Genomic DNA, 24,478 nt, shown 5'->3' with positions numbered 1-24,478 from the left:
GGCCCCGGTTTGGGGCACGGCTCAGGGCCCGCACCGGGCGGCGCTTCGCTCGCAGGGACCGCGGCCATGGCGATAAAGCCGCTCAGGGCTCACTGCCCCGGCCCCGCGTCCGGTTTGGGGCGCGGCGGAGCCCGGAGCGCCACAGGCGAGGCCCGCGGTGCCCTTCCCGGGCCGGCAGCTCCTGCATGAGCCGCACGGCCCACCGGAGAACGGCTCTCGCTGCATACAGGGAGTCTTTGAATCGCCATCCTGGAGCGAAAGCAGCGGTGTGGGCCAGCCGGGGAACAGGACCACAGACAGGGATTGCTGCATCCCCGCGTGGGTCTGGTGGATGTGCTGAGCTGCACGCCGAGCGCATGGAAATCGCCCCAAAACATCCATCGAAGCTCACCCCCGTGCCCCGTGTGTCAGGAGCCGGAGCAGGATGGTGTCGGCAGCTCCAGCCCTGCCCTGAGCGGCCCCGCACTCCTGCAGCCCTTTCCAGACGTAAGGAAGTGCCAAAGACAGAGCACTGTGCCGCGCGGTGAGCGCTGCCCTACACCGAGCATTCCCTTTCCTCCTTCGCTTTCCCCTGCCATCCCTTTGGCAGCAGGTGGTGTCTTTTTTACAAACCTAAGTGCCAAACCCGCGTGAAATTACTGAGCCGGTTACCCGACACAGAAATCTGGTTGAGAAGCGCTCACTGCTCCCCTTCGGTACAAGAGGTCACGGTCAGGTTTGGAGCATCAGCACCCCACAGCTGCTGCTCTCCTCTGCAGGTGGCTGGGACTCCTCAGGGACACAGAAGGGCTTTCTGAATGCTAAACTTCATTTACTCAAGGCTAGAATTAATTTATTTGAAATATTTCTTTCAACTTAAATAAGTTTAAAATAAAGGCTGCTGCTACTCTCTCGTTTTAAGCATCTCCATGTCCATCTGCCCTCATTTTGCTTTGCTCTGTGGGGAACTGCAGAGTGTAAAAAATGGCTTTTACACAAAGAACAAGTGCTAAAGGTAAACACAGGCTTAACGAACTCATTTATTTTGCTTACTTTACTTACGACTCATAAAACGTAAATCCGTTCATCTTGCAGCCCAAATAAATTGCCATGTTGGTTGCCTCTCGACTGTCACTGAGAGGGGACCTGGCTGGCACTGCAGTGCTGAAGAGGGGATGCCACACCAGTGCCACATCCCGGCTCTGGGCAGAAGACACTGTCCTGGGGGTCAGGAGAGGTGTGGGTCCCACAGCACCTCCCAGACTGAGTATGCCACAGATGAAAGGGCTAAATTGAGGCCACCCTGTCCTGAGACAAGTCAGGCAGGTTCTGGTCTGTGCAAAGGGGTGATGTGGCAGCTTGAAAGAAAGGGTAAACAGAGCTTGGTAAAAACTGCTTGAAGAAAATGATCCAAACGGTGAAAACAAGGCTGGGCAGTTGGGAAACTCAGGGAAAAGATTCCTCATCAGGAAATTCAAAAGAACTGAGGCAGCAGCCAGCACACCCCACCCTGTGTGTTCATTCACCAAGCATGAGGATGGCATTGTGAGCATATCCTACATAAACACCCGGGGGTTTTTCCAATCACAGGGGGTGAAATCACACCCACAGCATGAAACTGCAGGCAGACCATCACTGGCACAGAGAATCCTCTGCTCCTGTGCTGGCACAAATGGTGCCACACCAGAGATTTTGTCCCATCCATGCAACTCTTCCAGCACTGTGTGTAATCTCAGCTGAAATCACGCTTCTGGCAGCTGCAGTTCTCTGCAGAATCCCACCATCCTGACCTGATACATCTTCAAACTGCCTTGCACAGAACTGTACAGTCTACTGGAAAAAAATAAAAATCGGCATTTTTTGCCTTCTGCTTCAGGAACATGCCCAGCCTTTTCCTTTCCCCACTTTTATTTATGACTCCTCTCTTCTGTCTCTGCCACTGAGGTATTCATCCACGTGTTCCCATCATTTCAGATTCCCTTCCTGGGCCAGCTAATCCCTCAGCTGTTACAGCTCTCCATAACTCACATTTTGTGACCAACCACAACTCCCACAGTGATTCCATTTCAGCCCATTCCACACACAAGTGGAAGAATTCCTCCCTGAGAAGGAATTCATGCAAGAGAGGTAGAGATCAGTAAATGACTACCATAAAATTACCCTTCAGTTTTCCTTTTTTATTCTTCTGTATTTTTCCAGCAGCTGCTTAAAAATTGGTATTCAGTAATATAATGACCTGGTAACATTTAGCTCTTTGAGACATAGATATTTTATTTACTGAAAAAGCGTCACTAAATAACTTTATAAAAATATCCACCAGGCTTTGCAGCACTTCCAGGAAAATACATAAAATTCCTCCTCTCTTTATGCAATCATTGTTTGCTCCTTTTCAACCTGACAGATGGTACGAAAGTTTTGCACTTGACACTGATAATTGTCTTTCCCACAGGCATGTGATGATGTGCTCATTGCATCACTCCTGTCTCGGAATATTTTTTTAAAAAGCTGGCTCACAAATGAAATCCTGGGAAAGGTGAGGGCAGGAACTGGTATTTCCACTTTTGCTCCTGGTTACGTGCTGTGGAAGTGATGTGATGTGTTTGAAACACAGATGTTAACACGGTCACTGTATAAATACATAAATACATTTATCCAGCATTGTCCATCCACACTGACTGTCCTGTGGCCATTTCAGAAACCCCCTGAAAAATAAAGATACATTCTGTTAGTGAAAGGGATTCCTCACAACTTGAGGTGGAACTTACAGGCAAATTGTCCATCAGCTCTGCCATGTTAGATTGAAAGGAAGCACTAAATGGCCTCATGTTTTGAAGTATATTTTATTTCAAATTACACTCTTTTTTTTTTTAAACAGCCAAGTAAGATTTAATTTTTCAAGCAAGGGAAAATAGGCCAAGCACTGTATTGAAATGAAGTTTCTTGCTCAGTGAAGGGAGATAACCTGAACTCAGTGCAGCAGAGAAGCTTTACTGTGGGATTGCACGCAAGGAGCAGCAGGCCAGCCCGCTGGCTTTATGTCACACGCAGGTGACAGCCATGAGAGACAGGACAAGGGTGGCTATAAAAAGGCCTTGCAGTAACTGGATAAAGCACATCTTGGCACTATTAATGAACACAGAAGGGAGATGGGTCAAGAACCTCTTTGCCAAAATAAACTTTATCACACTCTAATGTTGGAGAGAAGGAAGGAGCTCCATGAGCTCAGGAACACTTCATTAATAATGTATCAGTCCAATAACTCACTCCATCCCAAATGAGGCATCTGTTTCTCCCTTTTCGTATCTGGGAAGAGAAACAGATGACCCAAAATGCCAGTGCTTTTTCACCAGCTTTTTTTCCAAGTCATTTCAAGTTCCTGCAGTCAGAGGAATTGCTCAGGCCACGTCCCCTGTGGTTCACTGCTAATGTACAGACAGGTATATATATATATTTGCATGAAGCTATGCAGTCAGTCTGCAAATATGAGCAGGGTCACTGACTATTGCAACAGCCCAGAAAGGTGCATGCTGCACTAACAGAAAAAAATTAGAAAGAGTGGAAACAAAATTTCCTCCACCATTGGGTATAAAATACACATACAGACAATTTTGAAAATTTACAGACTGGCATAGCAGAGGAGTTAGCACATAATCAAAGACATTTTTAAAACCTGCTGAAATGCTGTGAAAATTCAGGGCTGTAAACACCTGGGATGCTTAAAGTCTGAATTGGAACATTCAGCACATATTTGTCATTGGGCTGGAAAATGTTGCTGCTCTTCCAAACTCAGGGGTTGAAGGACAACAGAAGTATCTCAAGCTGTGGTGGTTGCAGGGGTGTTTGGGTTTTGGTGGGGTTTTGTTAGATTTTATTTTTAGGTATGGCAAAGGCATTTTTGGAGCCTGGTGTACGGGCTGAGGCAGAAGCAGAGCCACGAGACTACCAGAAAGATAGCAAGGACAATATATAGGGTGAATCATTAAATAAAAATGTTCTTTCTTGTTGGAGATGGACATAAAGGAATAGTAGCCAGCAAAATGAAGGCATAAACAGCCAAGACCACACGGAGAGCTGGTGGAGGAGGAGAAAGATGCTCAGGGGGGTGGTACCTCCCTGCAGGGTCCCGCATTCAGCTGAGCTCTGCTCCTTTGCTTCCCTCCTCCCTCACCCCAGGGCAGCACCCACTTCCTGCACTCCCCAAAGGCTCTGTGTCCTCTCCCACTCCCTGTCCTGCCCCACAGCTCAGCCCCAGGAATGGTGAGGGAATGGTGAGTTCCTGCCAGGGATCCTGCACGCTCCATCCTGCTGGATCCGAAGGTGGCGAGGCTCCGTGTGCGACAGCCAGATTGCTTCCTCACTACAAAACCAGAATGGCAATGATTAGATTAATTCATTCCCAGCCCTGGTTCACTCTGATCCCACTGCTGAGTCACACAACTCCTGCACAGTCCCTGCTTTTCCCACTTCCCTGGACACAAACCCAGGGCCCGTTTTCCGGTCAGAAATGAGGCATTGTTTTGTACCAGAGCTCAGAGGCTGCAGAGAAAAGACATTTTCCACCATGCATGCATAACATTTCATTTGCCTTAGAATGAGATTCCTCTGCTCCTCTTATTAAAGACAGATTATTTTTGCTTTGCTCATTACACAGACCTGTCTAAAGCACTGTGTCCAAGTATGAAAAAGAAAAAGCTCCAGTTGTGTCATTTCCCAGCAGAGCTGATGAATTGTACGCTCGTGTGGCTGCTTTCAGCTGCTGTGTCTCATGAACCATGCTGCTAATTTCACATCTCAGTTACTGCAAAAATGCTAAATAAAGGGGATTTTTTTTCATTTTATCCCTAAAAATATGCATTTATTCACATGGCAAAAGTGATAAATCTAAACATTTGAAAAAAGTGATGGCTTCAAGTCAGCATCACCCACACAACTTTCATTTAGATCTTGTTTATCTAAAGTACTTCCAGCAGAGATATTAATTTAAGCTTTTCCTAACTCTCATGACCAGCCTCATCCTGCAGTTGATTTAGTTTTGCTGAGTAATACAGGATTTGGCTTTAATTCTTGAAATAATAGGAAACAGAAAGAAAGTCTACTAAAAAAATACACCTAAAATGAAATATTTGTGTGGTTTAGATATTTCTATTAGATTAGCTGTGCTATGTTCTCTTCCAGGAATTTTATGTCAACAAAATACAGCAGCAAAAATCACTCAGTAGGGTAAAAACCCAGAAAGGTTCCTCTGGAAAAGGTGTATTTAATGCAGCTGTAACACCAACGAGGGTTTATTATGGCACCTTATTCTAAGTACATTGTTCCTCTTATGCAAATACATTTGTCACTAGGTAGATGTGCTGAAATATGGTTTAATCACACACCTTCATAATTCTGATCCCTTTTGACATGACAGTTTAAATAATGTAGGAAAAAACCCCTGGAAGCTGGGGCAATGCTTCAAGCTCCACCTAAAATGCTGTGGGATGAACAACTCTGGAGGGAAGGGATACTCTGGGCTCTGGGTGACCAATTCCCTGCAACAAATGCAGAAATAACTGGGGCTCCCACATCTCACCTGTGCACAGGGTGTAGATGAACAAAACATTGCACAACCATTAAAAGAAAATAAATGTATGCTAAAATACCATACCTGTTTTTATGAAACTCTGAATGAAAATCAGTCATTAAGGCCAACTGGAAAAAACAAAGTAGAATTCATTAACTGTTAAGTCAACAAAAATCTGAAGAAAGATACAGATAAAACATTTAAAGTTCTTCATTTTGTTTTTCTATCATTTTAATCTTGCATTTCTTTATTTCAACCAAAATAATACAAAGAATACCTGGGAAAGAACCCGTTGTTAAAAAGTTGCTGTCTAGAAGAGCTTGAGAAGTTGTTTATTGCATGAGAACTCATTCCTGCAACCTGTGTGTGTACTGCCACGTGCAGACCTCTTGTCTTCTCAAAATGTATCAACATTTTACAGATCTTAATTTCTAAACCAGGAATAGAAGTATCAGTGAAGAACAGCTCTGCAAATTCTTCTACTTCCACTGGAGAATGTTTCCATGGTACAGAGGCACTGGACACCTCCTAAGGGGTCCCACAGCTCAGAGGGTGGCACAGAGGATGATGCTAAGTGAGTACTTACCAGTCAAAAAAAATCAGTGATCAAGATGCACATCCTGAAATTACAGCCCTTCAGAAAGAGGTCACAGTCGACTATTCCCACAACGTAATTCAAGAATTGCCTAAAATTCATAGAAAACAGAAGCAAACACAGTATTTAGTCTGAACTGACAGCTGAGCATTAGCTTGGACAGGCTTCTCAGACACTGCAATCCCCTGGAAGTGCTGGAAATGCACAAAGGGCAGAACACAACGGAATATCCCCCAGTCGTTATCAAAGCAACTGCAGGATGTGATGCCAAATACTGGGAAGGCCACGTGTGGCAAAGGATCATTCTGGGCTGTAAACTGAGACACACACCAACAGAGAGGACGAGGAGTAACAGAGCAGTACTTACTCAGTGACGGGGCGGGAGGTCTGAGGCCACAGAGGGAGGCACTGCCAGCTCCTGGGGAATGGGTTCCATGGAGCAGCCCAGGACTGGCCCTGGCAAGGACAAACTGGGCCCTCCCCAGGCAGGGCAGAAGTGCCCTGGACAGGAGCTCCTGAGGCCACCCGGGGTCAGCTGGAGACACAGCTCCCGGGGCAGGTGGTCTCAAACCTGTCATCACTGTCCAGGGCTCGAGGGGTTTGGGAATTGTCTGCCAGGGCCTCTGCAGTGCCTCCCTGTCTGCACATCTGGGTGTTGGAGTCACTGTCTCCCTGTCTGCCTGCACACCTGGCTGCTGGAGCCATTGCTCTTTAGTGACTCTAGAACTGAACTTATTACAGCACCACCACACCAATCCAAGCCTAGTGAGAAGGGGTCACAGACTCCACTCACCAGCTGATCTTTAATTCTTGGCCCCTCTGAAGTGAGCAGCAGAAATCCCATTGCCTCAGCAGGGCCAGGATACCATTGGAAGGAATTTCCTTCATTTCAAATATGAAGAGTTGAAGCTCTTGGATTGCACGAAATGAGAAACAAAGAGTTTTAAATGATTTATTTGATTTCTCCACATGATCACAGTTATAGTTTTACATCAATAGGGTCTGTTACTACTTACAAACAGAATGCATATTAAAATGAAAGCACTCCTTTCTTCCCCAGAGTTACAAAAGGGGTCTCGAGCCTCCCCAGAACAGAAGCTTCTTGTAAGCGTAATGATTTTGAAGTCTTTAACAGTCTGCATTCAAGACCTAATTCTAACATTTTAATACAACTCAAAGCTGACTCAAGTTCCTAGCAGGAGATAGGCAACCTCAAAGTGACTGCAGACTTACAGTAATGCTAATTTACACACTATGTACAATTTAGAGAATTGTCTATTCCCCCTACTGGTCCCATTTTCACCACCCCCTTTTCTCTTTTCCAAATTGAATCTTGTTATTGGTTCCACTTTTCTTTTAAATATATACACGAGAATCCATTTTGCAGGCAAGAAGTGCGATGGTATTTTACAAGGGAACAGCAAAATGCATGCTTAACTGCAGAAAACACACAGCTTCATATGGAACAGCAAGTCAACATCTAGAGATTCAGTGTTTAAATATCTGCTGACCATCTTTCAGCTCATTTTATCAAGAAACAAGAGGCTTCTGCTGCATGCAGTACATGATGGGAAAATCATTCTACACTGTATGTTAGACTTTTTTTTTAGCAATACAAGACGCACATTATATTAGGATGAACTTTGTTTTCTGTTTTTACACTGTTTTACATTTCATTCTTAACTTAAAAAAATAAAAACCCCAAATATATATTTGATTGTTGTCCCAGAAAAGATGTTTTTTTGTTGCCACACCTTCATTCTTTACGTTTCCCTTTCATTTGTTCAAATCAGCATTACTGCTTTGCCACATTGTTTTTGGGAAGAGAGAACCACGGTCACTGTATGCACTTCTGTACCACTTTGTAATTGGCAATGGCATCTGAGAAAAAACCTTCTCAATTCTACTCCTGCCTGCAGGCTGAAGAATTCATTTTAATTCATTTTCTTAACCCCACGCAATGTTAAGTGCTGGAATTTTCCTATTCTAGGCATGACCCACACTGCCCTAAGCAACTGGTAATCAAGGACGGAGTCAGAGAGGTTTTACTACAACCCTAAACAAGCAGCAGAGGTCTGGAGACTTGTGCTGGCACCAAGACACGTTTGTTTGGTTGGAGTACACAGAAACACATAGTCTAAGAAACAAAACAGAACAAAACTAGGGAAAAAAAAAGTCAAGTCCACTGTTTCTCCTCATTGGCTTGAAAGAACAGAGTTTCCAAATCGTGTGCTCTCACATGACCAGTGTTGGTTTCTAACCAGCCTCAAAATGAGCTGTGATTTCACACATGCAGCTCCTGCACCCCCAGGGCAGGCCCAGCCTCCTTCCCCATGTCCATGGAACCATGTGGAAATGTTTCTGTGCATGCACGTTTGTGACATCTCCTGAACACTTTGGTTCACAAATACATTGATTGCACATGAAAATCAGTGGTCAGGCACTAAACTGTGGCTTACTCTTTCAGTACAGAATATTTATATGTAACTCTAATTTAAATGAATGAAAGGGTTTTTTAAACATAAAGCAAATGCAGATCTGGGAGATTTAACATCTTCAGTGTTAATCAACACAGTGAATCCGATTTTCCTCTCCACTGCTACTGCATATTCTGCCTTTATTCTATACACAGAATTTTACTTATATTATGCCTCTGCATCTGAAACAAGTACAGACTCCATCACCCAGTGAAGAGGAGCTTTCTCATCTCTGTTTTAATTAAAAGATGCAGTTTCTGAGAGATGTTTGTACCGGAATGGTTCTTTATCTTTTCTGGAACAACCTATAAATTACAGTTAGACTCTACTATTGGTACAGATGTATGAAGAAAAGTCTACATATTGAAATATGTTATCACTTTACTTCAACTAATATCAACAGTAACACTGATATATTTTGCAATTATACAATATGTAGAGTGTAGCCTCACACTAATAACATTAGATGACATGCAGACAGTTCTACTTTCCCTTATAAGAACAGTATATATTTTTTAAACTGCAAGGAACAGAGCCTCAGGGGACCCAGGTGAGCCCTCTTAAGGTAAGCCGCAGAATTTGGAATAGAATGATACAGAAAAATAATAATCACTTGCTTTCTTTTCATGGAGATCGTTCAGAGGAGAAGGAGCAGAAGGGGAAAACATATTGCACATGTGTGAAACAAACGTGGACTGCTGGAAACAAAAGGCTCAACTCTAGATTGCTGTATTTGCTCTCTGTGGAGGTTAACAAAGTGCTCAGTTTGCAGTTTTGCTGGTATTGTGGTACCCATGGTATGAAAGGGAAAAAATGACTGAACCTCTCCCATCCCCCCCACATTAGAGGTGCCATGAGCCAGCCAACGTGACAAGTCACTCTGCTGCTCTCATGTCCTCCTAATTTGGGACACTTTTATTACTGTTACGTGGAAACCCGCCTGGTTGGAGCTGTGATTACTTTTACCCATCTCTTACTGGAACTTTTTGCTCATCCTCTTCAAGGTTTGCTTTTAGGCTGGTACAGTTTTGCAGTTGTGATTCCTTTGTCTCTACTGTTTAGGTGTTAAGTCCTTGCAGTGGCTCAAAGTGCTGAAACTACAAAGTAGGTGCCATGGATGATTTTGTACAGGATTTCGGGATACAAATTGTATAGAAATTTGCAAATGGTTTGGTTACAACATGTAAGCAACAACAGCACAGCCTATTTTTATGTGATGTCTTGCAACTAACTGGACTATGGAAGTGAGGGTTTGAGCATAAACTCAGCCTGCTGAGTGCTGGGTGCTTCAAACTAACAAATGTGATGAGTAAAAATGGTAAAGCCACTTTGTTGCTAGCACATGGCTACATGGAATTACAGAATTTTTATTTTTTTTAAATATATATATATATATAAAAACCCTATACTAAATTCTAAAACAAACCTTCAAGTTTTAGAGCACTTCCACTGGAAACACTCTGGACTAGAATTCAGCTTCGTTGGGGGGTAAAAATGAGAAATTATGGTAAACAGGAACCAAAGTAGCTGAGAAGGATGGAGGTTTGCCATTTTCATGTTTGAGATGAATGTTTTTGCAGTGTTTACATGCACCTGGCGGAACTCTTCCCGTGTGGTCGTTCAATCCATATGCTTACAAAAGAAATGTGGATCATGTAAATTCACAGTTATCACAGCCTTTAAAGTGTCTAAGAACTTGTGTGACCAATGCTTGGAGGTGCCCCCTGGTAAGCGGGCACCCTACATTGCTACGGTATAATTACTGCATCTTAACGAGTTTGCTTACCTGAAATAGCAGAGCAGCTCTAATACTGATTACGTATGATATCATCGTGTTAATAAAATAAGGATTTATACAAAGCAGTATTGGACTACAACATTTAAATGCTATGTTACTTGGCACATTTAGTAATGATTGCTTAGAAATCTTAACAAGTCCAGGGGACTTGTGATGAACGTACTGAAATGTCTGAAATTGGTTTCTAACGTTTAATGTTTTTGGTCTACTCTTTCATATGCTATTCATCTATTATACTGTCCTATCAAGTAAGTGGAATTCCTTGTAAAGTCTATATTGCTAGTTTTGTGGACTGAAAAAATTTCTTTCCAAGCACAAATGTTAACTATACAGTATATATATATATTTATATGTATATATTTATATTATATAAAGTTTACTTACGTACTTTCATCAACCATATCAGGTCTACTTATTTTTTTTGCCCATTGAGAATAAAAGAGCAAGAATGCAACACTTGGTTCTGTCTCACTTTTTTTCCTGTGTTTTTTTCATAGGCTAGCTTTTCATTATGCGTGTAAAATTGTCCAGGGATTTGGTGTAAAAGGTAGCTTTCCTCAGATTCAGCAAGCAGCATGTTTTCAAGGCAAGTTTGGAAATAAGAACTAACCAGATGGTGGTGAACATCTATCCAGCAGATAAGTAAAACCACTATGTCCTGGGCTAACCGGAATTATTTTATTTAGTAACAGCAAGCCTTTAAGCTCATTAAACGGCCTAGGTAAAAACTGACGGTGTGGTCTGTTGTCTGCTGCAAGTGCCTTTGTAGCTGGCTTTAAAACTAGAGTTACGAGGAGGGTCTTTAGGCCTAGACCAGGCCTAGGTCTTTAGGCCTAGACTATGGTGCTGATGCCGCTGTGTTTGGGCTTGGTGCTGGCGGAGGTGGCGGGCGGCGGGGGCGGCCCGTGGTGGTGCGGGCCGTGGTGCGGCGGGTGCGGGCCGTGGCCGTGGCCGTGCGGCAGGAACGGGGCGTGCGGGCCGTGGCCGTGCTGGTGGTACTGGTGCGGGTGCGGGGCGTGCGGGGGCGGGTGGTAGTGGTGGTGGTGGTGGTAGGGCGGCGGGTTCTGCACGTGGCAGTACTGCGCGTGGTGCGGGTGCGACGCCGCCGCCGCGCCCTCCGCGTGGTGCGGGGGCTGCGGGGCCGCGGGGCCTTGGGAAGGGGGCTTGCCCCGCTTGCTACCGAACAGGGAGCCTAGGAGTGAGGAGGAGTTGGGCATAGTCTGGTGAGGGCGAGATGGACACTCTCGGGTTGATGTAGCTCTTCGGCGCATGTGAGGACTGCTAATGATGGACCCCTAAAAAGAAATTAATAGAAAATAAAAATTAAAAAAAAAAATCTTGAAAGGTTGGAAAAGAAGTTCACACTGACCCACAAACTCCTCCTTCAGGGTTCACATGGGTGGATTATGTCATGGGTTCAAGGGAAAATTTTATCTCCACCTTCCCTACGTTGCCAATGGGGCGCTCATGCCCTTCTCAGGGGATGTTAAGCATTGAGTGATTTTCTCTCAGTACTTTGACATCAAAACATAGGACTTTAAATTTAAAAAAAAGTCATGGAAGAGTAACATGATATAAGACCTACGAGTGTGCTTTTAAAGGAAAAATACATTTTAAAATACTGCAAAAAATACCATACTTGCTTTTTTTACCACAAGGAAAAAAAAAGCTACATTAAATTCAACCTAAACAGTTAAACATACAGCAGCAAATATTACAGTTACAGTTCATATTTTAAAACGGTATTTAAAACTTTATTTATAGTAGTTTTCCACTACTACATGTGACAGTGCTGCTTCTCAGGCCTACCTCTGCATTTTGTGTTAAATGGAACCATACCATTTTTGCCACTAAGATTTCTATGTGGTTGTATTGTTCTGACCTGTGGTCCAACATTCTCTATTATTTAGCCTGGAATTTAGTTGCTGGAAGTTTGGGGGTTGTATTTTTAAAGAGTTATGGGACACAACAGTACTTAGGCAAAGTGTGCTAGATTTAAACTGCAATCTACCTAAAGCGAACACAAAAAAAATAAAGAAGAGGAAAAAAAAGAAGAAAAAATCTGCAAGCTGAATTCAGAGACATGAACAATATATATAAATGGTTTGAAGATGAATGAAATCTCATGAAATCCACATTGAATTCACCTATCTTAATAGTTTTTTTATCTTCCCATGCCCTATCTGTGCAATTCCATGGTGTCATGACTGCATACATTTAGCAATTGAACTCGAAAATAAGCAATGGGGATGGTTGAGCATGACAGTCAATAGTTAAAGCTAAATATCAAACAGCAAGAACAGTGTACTTGGTAACAAAGAGCAAGTGGGCTTTTAAGCTGGGACCAGACTGAAATGGTGGCAAAAGGACACATCATATCCATTTAACCATGCTTGCAGGAACAAAGGGAACAAGGTTAGCTCAAACCAAAAATGGCATTGCTCTAAAACAAGCTGTCAGTGCTTTGTAAGCTGGAAGAATACGGAGTGAGAAGCCTAGGCATGCATTTTATTTGTGGCAGGCAGGTTATATATATATATATATATATATGTTAGAAGAAAAAAGAGCAAAAAAATATATGTATATAAAATAAAGGTTTGAAATGCACATCATCACATCCAGCTAGACATCAGGAACTTCCTACTTACTTCCATATTGCTGTCTAGCGATCCTGCACTGCTGCGTCGCCCACGCTTGCCTGCCCAGGACATGCAACAGCAGAGATTAGAGACTGCGACACGACCGGCGCCCAAGAGCTGCGGCCCCGCGCCGGCCGCACAACCTCACAGCTTTGGGGCAGCAGGGACTGCAACTCTCTGCACCTGGCTGGGTTTTAAGGGGCTGAGTGGTAATTTGGAGGGTTGTCGTCGTTGTGAATCAACCAGCACGAGCGGGGTGTGATTATTTTTTTTAGATTTGCACAACTCTTTAAAGTACGTGTGTTTTAGCGGCTGGGTTTAGTGCTGTGGTTGTGATGCTGAGCAGCAATGATTTGAATATGGTTGGTTTCCTGGAATCTAATTGGCTATGAAGGTTTTTTTTTCTTTAAGCATTGAGATTTACTTGTGGGGTGGCATTAATTTAAATGCAAAATTTAATGTTGAAATATTCTGAACTTCAGTGTGGGGCACTGTGAGGGGCATCGGTTTTATCACTTCATCGGTTTTATTGTTTCATCAATTTTATCCTTTCAATTTCAGCTTTGAACCTCAGTGGATTTCATACAATCTTCTTTCATGAGGTTTAAAAAAAACTAAACTTAATTTTTGATCAGTAAATCTGGAATCTGTCTTGACATTATGGCTAGACTTTGTTTGTTTAGCTGTGCAGTGCTTTATCTTAAGTATGGTGGATTTGCCCTCCAACAGTCTCAAATTGCAAAGACATTTGCCTAAACCCACACGTGAAACTCCAGACTCTGCCTAAAGAGCCAGAAGACCTCAGTGGCTGTACAGGACACAGGATCCCAGATTTTCTTTCTCACTTCACAGCAGAGAAAATAGCATCTGGCTGCAGTGGAAATGGAGATTTTCAGAACATAGCTTGGGGAGCATTGCTTTGCAAAGTTTCAGAATGCTTTCCTGGCAGGGTGTAGAAACAAAGCTGAGCTTGGAAGAGCCCTCACGTACTCAGAGCTTCCCTAAAATCAGCATGGTTTTAGAAACCAAAGCTTTCTCAATGCTCTCTGCTTGCTTTCCTGCAAGGCCAAATAGCAAAGACAATCTCCACCCTGCATTGGCGCATTGCTGCCTTCGGAATCTTCTACTCGGAGAGGTGGTTTTGGGGGAGAATGTGAGGATTTCAGCATCGCTGAACCAATGAGCGATGTACCCTCATCACAGACACCCCAAAGCCACCTGGGATCAGAACTAGGGAACACTGGAACTGGTCACAGAACAATACAGACTGCCCAAAGGATCAGTATGATCAAAAACTACCACCTGCTGGATTTACAAGCGTAATTTTGACCTCGTTGGTCACAGGACACTGCCCTGAAACACAAATTTCTCTTAAGAGCTACAGTTCCAGGGTACTGGAACATTTTTCCCTCTTACAAAGAGTTGCTCCCCAGTACAAACTCCTCTGCAGTGACATTAACTTGAGGGGAAGGCATTTGTGGTCAAGGTGTTGTGTTTGACTTGCTGAATTCATCGGGATTTGGAACGATTGCCCTGTTTGGGCTCTTTGTCAAAAGCTCACTGCTTCATTGCCTGCTGCAGTTTTAGCCTCAGCCAAACCAGAACTGTACTATTTTATGAGCCCCCCAAGAAAAACTGGGTTTGATAATCCCTTATTTTGACTTCTAGTCAGGCTTTGATATTTTTCTGCTCTGATAACGGGATTAGTACTGATTAACACTCCAATCACTCTTGCTTGCTGATGCAAACACACTGCGACAGCCACCTCGGAACTTAGCAGTCAGGGTTGCAAATAAGACTGAGAGCTGACACGGGGCATTAAACGTGGCCAAAAATGAAGGAAAACACAACAATCCAATGCCTTTTGCATATGGCAGGAGTCACAGTCTGATCAAATAACCATGGACACAGTAAATACGGACAGAGAGCGACAGATGGAATTTTGCTCAGAATAACTTCAGGGCAAAGTAGTACTTGCAAAGCCAGGAACAAACAGAAAAATCCTACTCAAAATGCCTGTAATTTCCCTCAGATAGGCACTATCACTGTACAGAGGCTTTGTTCACTTTCTTAAAAACAAATTGAACCCAATTCTGTGCTGACATGCAGTGTGATGGGAAGGCTATTCAGTAAATCCCCTGGAGCATTCCCCCTGCCAATGTGTGTTTACTCCAGACTGTTCCCTGGTCTTTGGGATGGCATCCCATTTCAGAAATGCCTCCCTAGAGCTCCAGCCTTCACATGCATCTCAGGAAAATGGTGACTCTCGGCTGAAATTGCATCTAGGCATGTACTGGCAGGCTAATTAGCAGCTGTGGTATAAAGCAAAGTGGTATTTATCAAATCTGAAGAATAGTTTTGCTTAACATGTTATGCTTATTTTAATTTTTTAAGGCTGTTAGAGTGGGCTTTAATTTATTTTATAAAATTAAATTTCAATCAATTTAACCTTTTCTGATTCATTCCAACAATTCATTGATGTTAGATATGAATATTCCTTGTAAGAAATATCCCATATATGAACATGCATTATATGGGGCCAAGAATATTTCAAATTTATAGTAGAAGTATGAAGTGATTACAATATCTTTACAAACTTAACCATGCCAAAAGAAAATTGAGCTTCATTAATAAAATCCATTGCACCTTGCAGAATGGAGGTGTGCAGGACACACATCACAGGATGCGTGGTGATCTCACAGCTCAGGCTGCAGATCACTTCTGTACATGGAAATATTTCTCACTGCTACTCTGGAGTTCTTGAAACTCTCTTCTGGGCCAGTGAGATAACTGATAGATAAACACTGTATTATGATCTGACTTTGTGTGTCTTGGGGAAAAAAGTTTGGAAAGAAGTTTGAAATTAAATTACTCTCCAATCATTAGGGAGACCACTTTTGAGGGGGAAAAGACTCTTCGTAACCTTCACATTTTCATCTTGTTTTCTGTGTGAAACAAGTATTGTCTTAAGATCTCACGCTGAAACAGAATTATTTTAATCCTGGAAATACCTGATGTTTTTGTTTTGGTTTGGGTTTGAAGCTGTCTTTATTGGTCTGTGGCTGTTTTGAGTCAAGCCCAGCTCCCAATAATAGGAACCACTGTACCACCCTGCACTTGTGCAGTCCTGCCTGGCTATGCCAGTTGTGTAACACTGGGGCAAACAATAAAATCACAGTTTTTAAACCAGTTCAGGGTGTAAATATTATTCCCACCTTATAGGTTAGGGATGTGGGAATAAAGTTTGATTTCCACTGTAAACTCAATGTGAAAGCACTGGGTCCCCCAGCAACTCAAAGTGGCTGGAATTCAAATTAAAGGACCTAAAATCAGTCCTGAAAAGTGGGAGAGATACAGACTGGGAAACACAACCAGTCCAATCCTTCCTGCTCTGCTTTAGTGACCAAATCATTCTTCCTGTGGAATAGTGGCCAGGAGGGAACATCACACTTTCCCCCATCTTTCTGTAAACTCATAAAACTCAGCTTTAGATGCATTAAAATTTGTCTGGCTTCTAGTATTTTGATATAAATTAAGAATTTCAAAGTCTGGAACAAATAAATTAAGTTCTTCCTTGACTATAGCTCAAGAATGTGCAATAAAAATGACTCATTTCTCTTTTGAGAAAAATAAAGCACTAAATATTTTTAACATATTCACATCTTGGAACACTTGGATGGCACATTCTGTTTTATATTCCGTGGAGAGAACTGTCAATCCACAAGGAACAAGAGCATCTCTCAAATGAAGAGACCCTCAGCACACCCTTTCCACAGCTGTGAGTTGAGCTATTGTGGCAAATGCATGGAGCCACCCTCAGGAAATGATTCCTGAAGGACAAATGCTGCCTTTCTGTGCATTTCCAGCTTAGGAGGCAGAATCAGTCAGGGTATCAGCATTTGTCACATCTCGGAAGCTTCTGAATCATCACTCAGAGAAATTTAAAGTAATTTTTCCACAGCCACCATTTACTGGGATGTCTGGGGGACAGCAATGGATTGTTTTCCTAAATAGTTCTGTCATGTACCTGTGCAGCCAAATGCTGTTCAGTCACATTTCCCTTCACTGAATAAACAGCTAAAAATTTGGGGTTGCAATGTTTATTGGACATTTACCTGCCTTACTGCATAAATATGCAACCAGGCCATTTTCTCATGTTTATTAGACTTATTTCTGATTAAATGTAGAAAGGGCCTCTCTAAAAATCCACTTTCCTACACACTCCTGTTCCTCCTCCTTGTTGATCCCGTATTTCATCCACAAAAAGAAGATGAGGCAACCTCAGTCCCATTTTAGAGAAGCAATTTAATATGGGATAATCACTGGGGTGCAGTATATTCCTAACTGAGATTTCTTTGCTTTTCTATGGAGCATCTCTCCCATATTAAAAATAAAATTAGCCTCACATGCAAGCTATTCCCTGAGAAAAGGCAGGAAAGACATGGACCATCTCCCTGAAGTCACTCCACTAAATAACAAAGCACATAACAGGCAGGTCATTTCTCAAGTCAGTTGCACTGCACAAGACCAAACACAAACTCTCCATAATTCTCAGCTATTTCAAGTTAAAATTAAGTTTAGTTGGGTTTAACAAACTCATTGATAAACCCTGCAGTCTGTGAGTGATTTCTACTTTTTGTCATGGAAAAAGGTTATTTTCAGTAATAAGCATGCCAGTTGTAGGCATGCCCTGTGAAATGGGGTTGTGATTACAAATGCTTGTTTGTTGAATTAAACCCATAATATGAATTCAAAGACATGGCAGTGTTTGAAAGAGAGGGATGAGTAATTCTGATGGAATGAAAAAATTAATCAGAAATCACATTTAGGGGTACAGATACCCACTGAACTCACATATTAACAATATGGTAGTTCTCATTCTAATGAAATAAAACCGAAACGATGGAAAAGGATGATGAAGTATCCTCAAATCAGAGACATAAAAGTGGTGAAGACTAGGGCTTGATCTAAAATCCACTGGAGCCAAGCAAGCACCAATATTCCACTTCAGCCTGATTTTGGATCAAGGGCCTAAGTCTTTTTAATGAAGCACATGGAGATATGAGTATGAAAGCCTAAACAGAGAAGAAAAGAATTGAAAGAGCTCACTCTCTACATATTTGTATGCACATACATATACCCACAAAACACAGGCTATCATTTCCGTTTACAACAATTTTATTTATTGCAGCATAGCTAAAATCTTTTCTTTAGTTAAAAAAAGGAAATAGGTAAGTAGTGTCTACTACCAAAGATATGCAGAATATTGAAATGATGACTACACTGTACATCATCACTGCAATTAAAAGAACAAAGCAGAGTATGTAACACAGCCTATGAACTAAAAAACAAGTAATTAAAAAAAATAAAAGTTGCTACTATCCCTGGAAGTGCTTTCTGAATAGTGGACATGGTGTTCAGATAAGAGTTCTTGTAAGTGACAGGAATCTTAAACACTGCAAGATTACATGGCTATGCCAGGTGTGAAGCAAACCATGAAATAAAACCATGCCAAACTTCCCCTGGCTTGCTTTGGCTAAAAAATCCCACCACCACTGCTTTCCAGTCTTTAGCTGTTTTAATCAGTTAATAAAACTTAAGACACATCAGTGGCTTGGTGGGTTATCAGCATTCTTGTCCACTAGGGCTTCTTTGGTTCTATTGACAAGAGTACTTCACAACCACCTCTTTTGCAAGAATTAGGAGCTATGTCTGAGTTACAAAACAAGAAAAGAGCATCAGGGACACACTGAATTACACTGCTCTAGACAGAATTTAGTAGGGCTTCACTCAATTTCATTCATCCAGGTGGTAACACAGGTACACTTGAGCACAGAATACATAGAAAGCGCTCGTTACACAGAGACCAGCTTTCCTTTCCTTTCTAGGCCTACTCTGTGAGGGGGAGGAAGCAAAAGAGATGAAAAAAAAGAAAGGAAAACGAAGTGAATTACTCCTAGCACAAATCAATCATTTCTGTTTTATTAAAAACTTACAATTTTTCCTCTGTCTTCGCTGTCCTTTAAAAGTTTCTATAGCAACCTACAACGGCTTAAACGCTTTCAAACAGCGGCCGCTTAACAGAATGAGGATAGAAAAACCCCAAACACAAATTAACCACGAGCTGTGCCAGCTGAGGGGGGGGGTGGGGGGGAGTTATTTGGAAGTGTGAGATTCCAACACTGCTATTTCTGGAGGCCCAGAGCGAGCTGGGCTTTGTGGGCATGGTGGAGGCAGCTTTGCATGCAGAGAGCCAGGGAGGAGAGGCAGTGCTTACCTGCTTCGGACAGGTCCCGCAGCGAGGAGCTCAGCGCGCTCCGCTTCAGCCCCTCGCCCCCGGCGTAGCTGTCATCCAGGCACGCCCTGGGCAGGGTCCCGTTCCCAGAGTCCTTCTTCAGGCTGGAGCACTGGGACATGCTGGGACGCACCACCCCCTTCTGCTTCTCCAGCTCGGCTGCAACACACACACACACACAGGGATTTTGCAGTTGGTGTTTGTTGGGATAAAACGATGGGGAACGTCCCTGTGTCTGCAGGGGAGCAACGGCCAGAGAGGAGCTTCACCCCTCTGCCAACAGCTGGATGTGGAATGGGGCCTCTTTTGGAAAAATGGGATGAAATCTCATGTTTAGACACTCACGGGACTGCCAGCAAAACACATCAGTTTGTACCATGGCTTCCTTATGTGCTGCAAAATGATTAGAGGATCAGGGACATGGATTATTGATAAAGGGAACAAATCAATAACTATACAAGCAAAAGCCTGCAAGCAAAAGGCCTGCATGAGAAAAACCCTCCATGAGAAGTGCCTGCGTGAGAAACAGGCCTGAGAACAAAAAGGGAGTTTTTGAGGATGTGCAGCTGTGCAGATAAGGCCAGGAGAAGGGAGGGTGAACTCTGAGTTTTTTAATCATAACTTAACTAGTAGAAGCTTGCCAATGTAGTCTAATGATGTAGAAGCAGAAATGCGCTTTGATAGGTTTGAGTCAATAAAGAGTTAACAAGCTGGGATACGATATAAGTGCCTCTGGATTGCTAATAAAGGGAGCTTGCTTTTATCAACCATATTGGCTGTGCTGCATTTCTCCCCCCACTGAAGTCGCTGGACTTCTCCAACACTTACGGACTACAGGAATAGCAACACAGAAACCAAGAAAAATTCAACTTATTGGAAGGGCCATCATTGAGCATTTCAGTGTGATGTAAACTACCCCCAAAATCCTTACTGGAATTCATGCTACAGATCACAGATCCATCTCCCTTCTGTCCAAATTATCCCTAAAAGTCTTGCTGTAATTTATGCTACAAATCACAGATCCATCTGTCCTCTGTCCAAATTATCCCTAAAACCCTTGCTGTAATTTATGCTACAAATCACAGGCCCAGCTCTCCTCTGTCCATTGTTATTTGCAGTTTGTCCAGGATAAACTTCTATTGCAGCTACACTGCAATAAATAGGAGTCAATGAACTCAGCTGGGGCTTAAGGCATTATTGGTTTTTCCTCCTTCTTGAGTCAAAGTCATGGAAAAACCCACATTATTTTGAACTTTTAAGGAGTTCTAATGTGTTATACACATATTCAGAATTTTCTTATTTTGATTAGCTGAAAAATGCTCTATTATATGTACCTTTGTACTTACACTCTATTCTGTGCTTTTCCATTTCCTGAACTTCTGCAATCGACTCCCTCAAATCATCTGTAAACTTCTTCCTGTCCTGAGGATTTGGTGCATTGAAATTTATGAGTACTTTGATATCTGCTCCTGGAACAGCTGACGTGAGCCGAATGCCATTGGGATAATCTGGAAGAAAAAGTCAAGACAAACTAAGCTCTGATTATTCCAATTGCTTTTCTTTTAATAAAAATACCCACCAAAACTGAAAGCTTTTTACTGATATTACCACAGAGAATACAAAGTCAGAGAAATAAAAGTCTGACGGCACAGAATTAGAATAAAAATCCCTAAGGTACATTGGAACAGCTTAACTGTCAAATACTGAACAAATATTGAGAGATATCTTTATGTAGCTGCTACCCTTAAGATACAATATACAATATATATGAAAAACACCAGGAAAAAAAAAAAAAGGCAAGAAACTAAGGGGATAATTTTTGTTTCATGGAACAGGTCCCATGACCTACTTTACCCACTTGTGCCCAAAGCTTTGCTGAGTTTAAAGGCTACTTGGAGACATTTGAAGTGCTACAAACTGTGACTTTTAACTCACCATTTGCAGGAAGACAAACACACAAGCAGGTACAGATTTAGTATTTCCTATTGAGTTGTCTTCCCTGTACATCCCACTTTCCTTTTTTTTCTTTTAAATAAAGTTACCATCATCTGTGAAATCACATACTGAAGAAGTAAAAGGACTGGTTTGGATTTTTCACCCCTCTTTTGACCCATATGATGGACATTTTCATAATAAAAGGCAGATTTTTCAGCAAACTGTCTTTGCCTCTTTGCTAGCTGTACTTCTGCAATTTTAACAGCTGGTCAGAAATATCTCCTGATTGAGACAGAAGGTTCATTTACAGAAAGATACTCAGAATGAAAATATGTTCTGCTGTAGAAAACAGAATCAGTCTTTGCTTGAAGCAGAGTCCTGGAGCAATGGGGTGTCAGCAAACCTCAACATGTGCATTTTAACTCCATGTTTTCTTTTACTCAGCTGCCTTCCCCTCTTGGCTTGCTAAAGCTCTCAAATATTTATTTAAGTATTTGAGCCCAAGTTCAAGGGCTCCCATGTACTAAAACCTCTCTCCCTCAAGAGCCAGCAGATGATGTGAGGCACTCTACTCCCTCAAAGCCATGAGGTTTCAACAAGACTTCAACTATTGAGAAACCAGTGCAGGTGCTTGGCTTTGTTAGGATACCTTAACTTTGGCTTTTTTAGGGTACCTTAACTCCCAGATCAGAGCTGCCACTAAAAGTGAAGCAAGTCCATTTACAGTCCTCAGGGAAAACAGAGCAACTGTCCCGAGGCTCAGAGGGTGCAGAGGGGAAGGAGGGAGGAAGGATTTGGGGGTTTTGCTGGGATCTGCTGTCAACACCTCACACAGAAAACCAGCCAAAGTCCCCAGTGCTGGGCAGGCTCAGGTGGGATGTTGGGAGCACTGGCACAGGGAATGCAGCAAACAGCTCTGCACCACTCCAGGGGAAAAATAAAAATGCTTATGAAACCAAATAAGGAAAGCTGGCATCCCCAAAGTCACCTGGGCTGCCCCAACAGATGAACCAAGAAGGAATTTCCACATACCAAACACACATATTTAATTACCAGAGGTATTTCTCTGCACTGTATTGATCAAGCATCAGGAAACACCCACATCAGTATTTCTGGGTTTCAGCACACTCTCTCCTAAGTGATCTGCTCCCCCTCTATATTTTGTTAGTGATTTCGACTGAGAATGTAAAATATATTTCCCTTATGGCCTATTTATTTACTAGAGATATGTGACATTGTTTTCCCTTCTGGAGCTCACCCATCCCTCAACATAATTGACTTCTATCATTAAAAGTCCATTCTTCTATCACCAGTTCCAGCCATGTTGTTCAGCCTCACCAGCAGCCAAACCAATATTTTTGTTGCTTCTGCTTTAGCAGCAGTGAATTTTATTCCCTTGAAACCAGCTGATTGTGACAGCTGCTCCACACAGAGTTCCTCATAGCTCTGGCCAAAATAGCCCAAAGCTTGCTGGGGACAGGGGAGACCAAGAATATTGAATTTTACAAATCACAGGGGACAAATACATCTCTTCCCCAACTGGAAAATAGTGCACCCCACCTAAGAGGCACCAACACTACAGTACAGTCTGCTCACTGATTCACTGCAGGGAATTCAACTCGGAAGCCCTGCTGAAGTGCCTCAGTTGAAATGTCTCCAGTTCACTGGGAGGAATCCAGTCCTTTACTTCTTGATTCCCTATAGATATTTTTAAGTTTATTTGATTAGTGTTTCTACTTAGCATGCTTGTATTTTAAAAATATATTTATTTTATTTAACACGGCATCAGAGAATTATAAATCCTTCTATTTTTAGTAGAATCCAGGATAGACTTAGTTGGCCTTCCCCTCCAAAAGTGAATTTTATATCCTCTAATGTGTGCACAAGAGAGGGAGAATGCATGTGTAAGCACAGAAATAATCTGTGGGCTACAGAGCTGCTGTGAGCTCTGCAAAACCTTCCCTTTGGAAATCTCCAGAGGCTTTGACTCAGTAACAACAATGGCTTTTTAGGGAGCACATTCTCAAGGACAAGGCAAAACTGAGAACCTTCCATGACAGAAAAGCAAAGGAACTACTGCAGCTCACACTGGGCTGTACCCAATTTATCAGGGGGGTGAAGGTTTGGTCACAGACCACGAATTCAGTCAGGCTGTCTCCCCATGTTCCACACAAACAACTCTGCTCTGCTCTCACTACTGATGCTGTCTTTGGGTTCAGCAGCAGGATTTTAGCAAATTATTTGGGTTTTTGTCTAAGAAGCATTAATGATAAAAAGAATATTGGACTGATGCAGATTGCAAGAGACATAAAAGGTGTCAGAAAATCAAAGTTTATGCTTTGTATTTAAATTTGAGGCAGCATACCTTACCTAGGCAAAGTTAAGCCATAAATCAAGAAAATAAATTGTGTTTTGAATTACACATATCATTATAAGAGTCATTATTTATTACCATTCAGTTCCAGCTAGCTGTACCACTGACTCAGCCACAGATGTGTTTGTTTCTTGACAATCATTTTATTCTTTACAAGTAATCACAAACACATTTGGGGAGATTTGGGTTCTGACTACAACCAAAAAACTCTAACAGCAGCCTTGCTGTTTTATATGCTGACACATCTTCTTTTAAACTTTAGAACTAAGTTAAAACCAGAGCAATTTTATTCCTAAACTCTGAATCAAGCCCTGTCCATCCCTTTCACTTACAGCATTTTTGTTTTACTTATGAACAAAGTGGTGCTCTAAAAAGAGAGGAAATACTTACACTGGTTCTCAAAGAGAAGAACTTGCATTCCATAGAGGGAAAAGGACTGTCGAAAACTGTATGTAACAGAATTCTTCTTCTTCTGAAAAATCTTGGTCACCTGAAAGGTATCAAATAAACAAAGTGAAATATTCCTTCTACCAAATGTGCCTGTGGAAAATTATTGTTCTGAAGAATTAGCATAAGAGAAAAAATTTTATTTAAAAGAAAGCTATAAATCTGTCAGGAAATATGCACTTGTCATTTTTTACATTTTTTTTTTTAAATGCAACTGCTGTATTTAATTTCCTGCTACTGAAGAAACCAGAGCTCTGCAGCATCACCTCTCTAAAGCAGAAGGGTTAATATTTTATCCAGACACAAAGCCTTCGTGTTCTCTCTTCTCCAGAACTCTACTTCTTGAAATTCCAAAGCCAAAAATAACGGTGCATCC

At 42.2% G+C, this 24,478-nt stretch overlaps 1 protein-coding gene across 16 annotated transcripts in view; it reads right to left on the bottom strand.

Moving 5' to 3' along the window:
- Positions 1-7,075: 7,075 nt before the first annotated feature.
- The window catches only part of IQSEC1 (IQ motif and Sec7 domain ArfGEF 1), a 264,092-nt gene continuing 246,689 nt past the window's right edge, over positions 7,076-24,478 (bottom strand). For 10 of the 16 annotated variants that reach the window (XM_042026667.1, XM_042026671.1, XM_042026672.1 and 7 more), the window contains 5 exons: positions 24,046-24,145; positions 20,681-20,854; positions 19,329-19,505; positions 13,061-13,110; positions 7,076-11,707 (listed from right to left, as the gene is read on the bottom strand). In XM_042026667.1, the coding sequence (XP_041882601.1) occupies positions 11,246-11,707; positions 13,061-13,110; positions 19,329-19,505; positions 20,681-20,854; positions 24,046-24,145 (963 nt within the window). In that variant the 3' untranslated portion in view covers positions 7,076-11,245. The remainder of the gene's footprint in view (positions 11,708-13,060; positions 13,111-19,328; positions 19,506-20,680; positions 20,855-24,045; positions 24,146-24,478) is intronic. The other 6 variants (XM_042026668.1, XM_042026673.1, XM_042026679.1 and 3 more) reach the window with 4 other exon arrangements.

The sequence above is a fragment of the Corvus kubaryi genome, unplaced genomic scaffold (genome assembly GCF_017639235.1).
Source record: "Corvus kubaryi isolate FWS band 111438036 unplaced genomic scaffold, C.kubaryi_AGA036_p1.0 37285, whole genome shotgun sequence".
Taxonomy (NCBI): Eukaryota; Metazoa; Chordata; class Aves; order Passeriformes; family Corvidae; genus Corvus; species Corvus kubaryi.
This window is presented reverse-complemented; position numbering and strand designations above follow the sequence as displayed.